The sequence below is a fragment of the Sinocyclocheilus anshuiensis genome, unplaced genomic scaffold (genome assembly GCF_001515605.1).
Source record: "Sinocyclocheilus anshuiensis isolate Anshui unplaced genomic scaffold, SAMN03320099.WGS_v1.1 scaffold1277, whole genome shotgun sequence".
Taxonomy (NCBI): Eukaryota; Metazoa; Chordata; class Actinopteri; order Cypriniformes; family Cyprinidae; genus Sinocyclocheilus; species Sinocyclocheilus anshuiensis.
The window spans coordinates 277,692-281,106 of NW_015549629.1; the positions used below are offsets into that span (position 1 = coordinate 277,692).

Here is a 3,415-nt window from a genome sequence, read left to right on the forward strand (position 1 = left end):
CCCTCCATGAGACTGAGCACTAACTCGCCCTCTCATTTCTCCCACAGACAGCAGCGTGTGACTGACCAGCCCCACAGGAGCACTGCATGGACCCTCTGCACTGGGAAGACGGAAGAGAGTACTCACGGCACCGGAGCACTGACCTGGACCTTTCTCCCTAGCACCCACCTCACTAATAAATCCACCCTCCGGGGGATTTCTTAAGATATCCTTGTCGTGTGATTCTTCACCCCATTACAGTGGGTATAGGATCTAACAGGCATGTTGTTGGTTTAGATGCAGTGATAAGTTTATTTAGCTCTTCCTGTCCTATAGTTGTAAAGCATTTGGGTGACTGGCCCTTTAAGAAATGTAGATTATTGATATAAAGTTGAAATACCATCATGTAATTACAACAGGATGAGCATCAGACTTAGTCAGACTGTTCTCTAATTATGTTGTTCACAGCACGCTTGGCTTAACTTGATAGTTGCCCATTATACCTGTGGTGAAATGTGAATAGTTTATTGTGATAGGCTGTTCTGGGTCGGGGTCCAGGGTTGCGGGTTGCTAGAGGCGGGGCCAGTGTGTGCAGCCTGCTGAAGGAGACATAGCTAGAATGTTCTATGAGCGTTGAGCGTGATAAAGTTAAGACTGAGTTCACCGAGTAGTCTGCTCCGTGTATCATGACAATACCTAAACAAGTTTGCCCATAAGTGCCTAAAAGTTACTGCATTGAAATGCGTATAGAGTGGCACAAACACATACACACTATTGCGATATGCAACAGTATTATAAAGTAATCAGTAAGATGACTCTCACAAGCATGCTGAAGTACTGCAGAATGAAGAAATGCCTTCAGGGATTACAAGACAAAAACCAAGAGACTCTCAACTCTCAACAACTCTTAGAAAGCAAAACATCATAAGAGAAAGAAATGTGAGGGGATTTAGAATATTTTTCACTCTTAGGCCTAAAACATACTTTATGCAAGATTGAATGTAAACACATCAAGCTACACAAGCTAGATTTAATTTGTGATGTTTTGAAATGGGTTCAAATTCAATTCACATCTCAGTGCAATCATGTGTTGCATTCTCAGTACTACCACAAGGGGCGCTATCTTACAGTCAATGTCCTGATGCTTTGTAATTATTTGTGACATTTACAAGCAATTTCTGAGTAAAAATCGTTTCAAAGTAAATCCTACACCTAATTATGTTTCTTTTTTTCCAAATATATTTGTATATTTTATGCAAATCATCTTTAAATTAATAGTCATTTTGTAGGTTTTTCCTGTGTCCTTAATTTCACTTTCTATCCTCTTTTGTAAAATGCCCAACAGACAAAAGCCACCTTTAATTACATCATCCTTCAGGAAGTGACATCATGTTTGGTTATTTAGTTGGTTTGTCTCACTTTAAATCATTCCATTCTGTTTCAATAAAAAAATAAAAAACAGAAACCAGTATGATAACATCAAAATTTCAAAATATGTTTAAAAAATGAACAAAATTAACTTCAAGGTGACATTCTCAATCACTCACTGAGCAATGGCTAACGTGTGTGTGTGTGTGTGTGTGTGCTGTACCTTCTTAGTGAGCTCACTGGCCTCGTTTATGTAGCGATCCCTCTCTTTCTCCAGCTGGTAGATGATCTTTCGCTGTTTCTGGGCTTCGTCCCTGTAGTTTAAAATCTCCTGTTCCAGAGTCTTCTTTGACTGTTCGTGTAGCTTAACAATGGTCTGCTGTTTGTCCGTTTCATTGGCCGCCTTGATCATATTCTGGAACAAAAACATGTGCACACCGACACAAGAGGTTACACTAAAGATCAATTTGTAAATATACTTAGCAAGAGTGACTCAAGGTTTTCAGAAAATGGACATTAAAAAACAAGTTTGAGAATAGGATGATTTTATTCTCTCATGTATTGTTGTTCAGTAGATCAAAGGAATGACTCTCCAAGGTAAGCTGATATCAAAAGTCGTGTTTGTACGCTACAGTGTGTGTGTTTGTGAGACAGAGTGTCTCCTGTGCAATTAAATATGAATATCCTGTTATTTTCATATGCACAATAGCAATGCAATATTCAGCATGTCAGCAGAAACATCATGCACCTTCTCTTGTTTTCTGAAATCCATCTGTGCATCATAACAGCGTGGGGAAGCTATGAGAAATGCAGAAAATTAGCCCTAAGGACAAATATATAAAACATAAAGACTCACCGAAAAGCTTACCTGGTGTTAAGATTAGTTTCAGGACATCAAACTAAAAGAGCTAAAACAAACGTTGTTGGGGCTTTTTTATGTGTACGATTCATTTGATTAATTATCTGATATTATTCATTATATTATTCGATTATTTAATTACTGAAATAAATAAACAAACAAAAATAAATATAAATAAGTTTTAGGGGCTTTTTATGTGTGTGTGATTTATTCGATTAATTATTTGATATATCGTTTAACTAATTAAATACAAATAATAATCTAAATAAATAAACAAAGGTTTTAGGGACTTATTATGTGTGTGATTATTTTGATTAATTATTTGATATATTATTTAATTAATTCAATAATAATCTAAATAAATAAATCTAGTTTTTAACAGCTTTTTATGAGTGTGATTCATTTGAATAGCTATTTGATATATCATTTAATTAATTAAACACAAATAATAATCTAAATTATTTATCTAAATTAAAACAATTATATTAATAAAATGAAAAATATATATAATCAACTGACAGCCCTAAAAGAACATGTTTTTTTCCCTTTATTATTTTCCTTACAAGTGTATTTCTTTAAGGTGGTTTCATTACATTTTGTAATGTTTCATTAGATTTAGTACATTTTGTCGGAGGTTGTTTTCAATAAATTTTGTTAGAAAAACATTAGTAGTAAATTAGAAACAAGTGTCCGCACACCTTATTCAGGATGTCCCTCTCCCGCACCAGTTCATCTATAGCCTTCTTGTCCATATCCATCTGCTTTTTTGCTGTCTCCATTTCTAAGAAAAACAGAAAAATAAAGCACTTATTATTTTTTTTTAGTTTTTTTGTTCTTTTTTCAAATTCAGCGGGATATAGTGCTAATTGTACTACTTTTCTTTTTGAAAGGCTTTGTGTTAATAGGGTTGTTTTCAGAAGCACTTTCCACAGTCTGTCAAGGACCAACATAAAATAATTACACAATTCAAAAAGCCCATTATATGGCTGCAGGCATAAGGAGGTAGAACTGGGAAATGGAAAGAATGGGAAGGAGTGAAACAGGAGAAAGGAACAGTGCCATGTCTCGGCCGTCAGCGAGCAAGCGTGCATGAGTGGACGTTGCGGGCTGCGCTGTCATGTGAAATGGCCATTCCATGTTCTGTCCTCCGATGACCCTGCCTCCTCTTCTCCTCGGACGGCCAGCTCACTGACCCCACTGTCACAGCCC

At 36.3% G+C, this 3,415-nt stretch overlaps 1 protein-coding gene across 1 annotated transcript in view; it reads right to left on the reverse strand.

Annotated features, from left to right (window-relative positions):
• LOC107659560 (cilia- and flagella-associated protein 58-like) overlaps window positions 1–3,020 on the reverse strand; it is a 3,471-nt gene extending 451 nt beyond the window's left edge. Inside the window, exons 1-2 of the mRNA XM_016448549.1 lie at window positions 2,905–3,020; window positions 1,571–1,762 (exon numbers count right to left, since the gene is read on the reverse strand). Of these exons, the coding sequence (XP_016304035.1) occupies window positions 1,571–1,762; window positions 2,905–2,985 (273 nt within the window). The 5' untranslated portion in view covers window positions 2,986–3,020. The remainder of the gene's footprint in view (window positions 1–1,570; window positions 1,763–2,904) is intronic.
• Window positions 3,021–3,415: the final 395 nt, after the last annotated feature.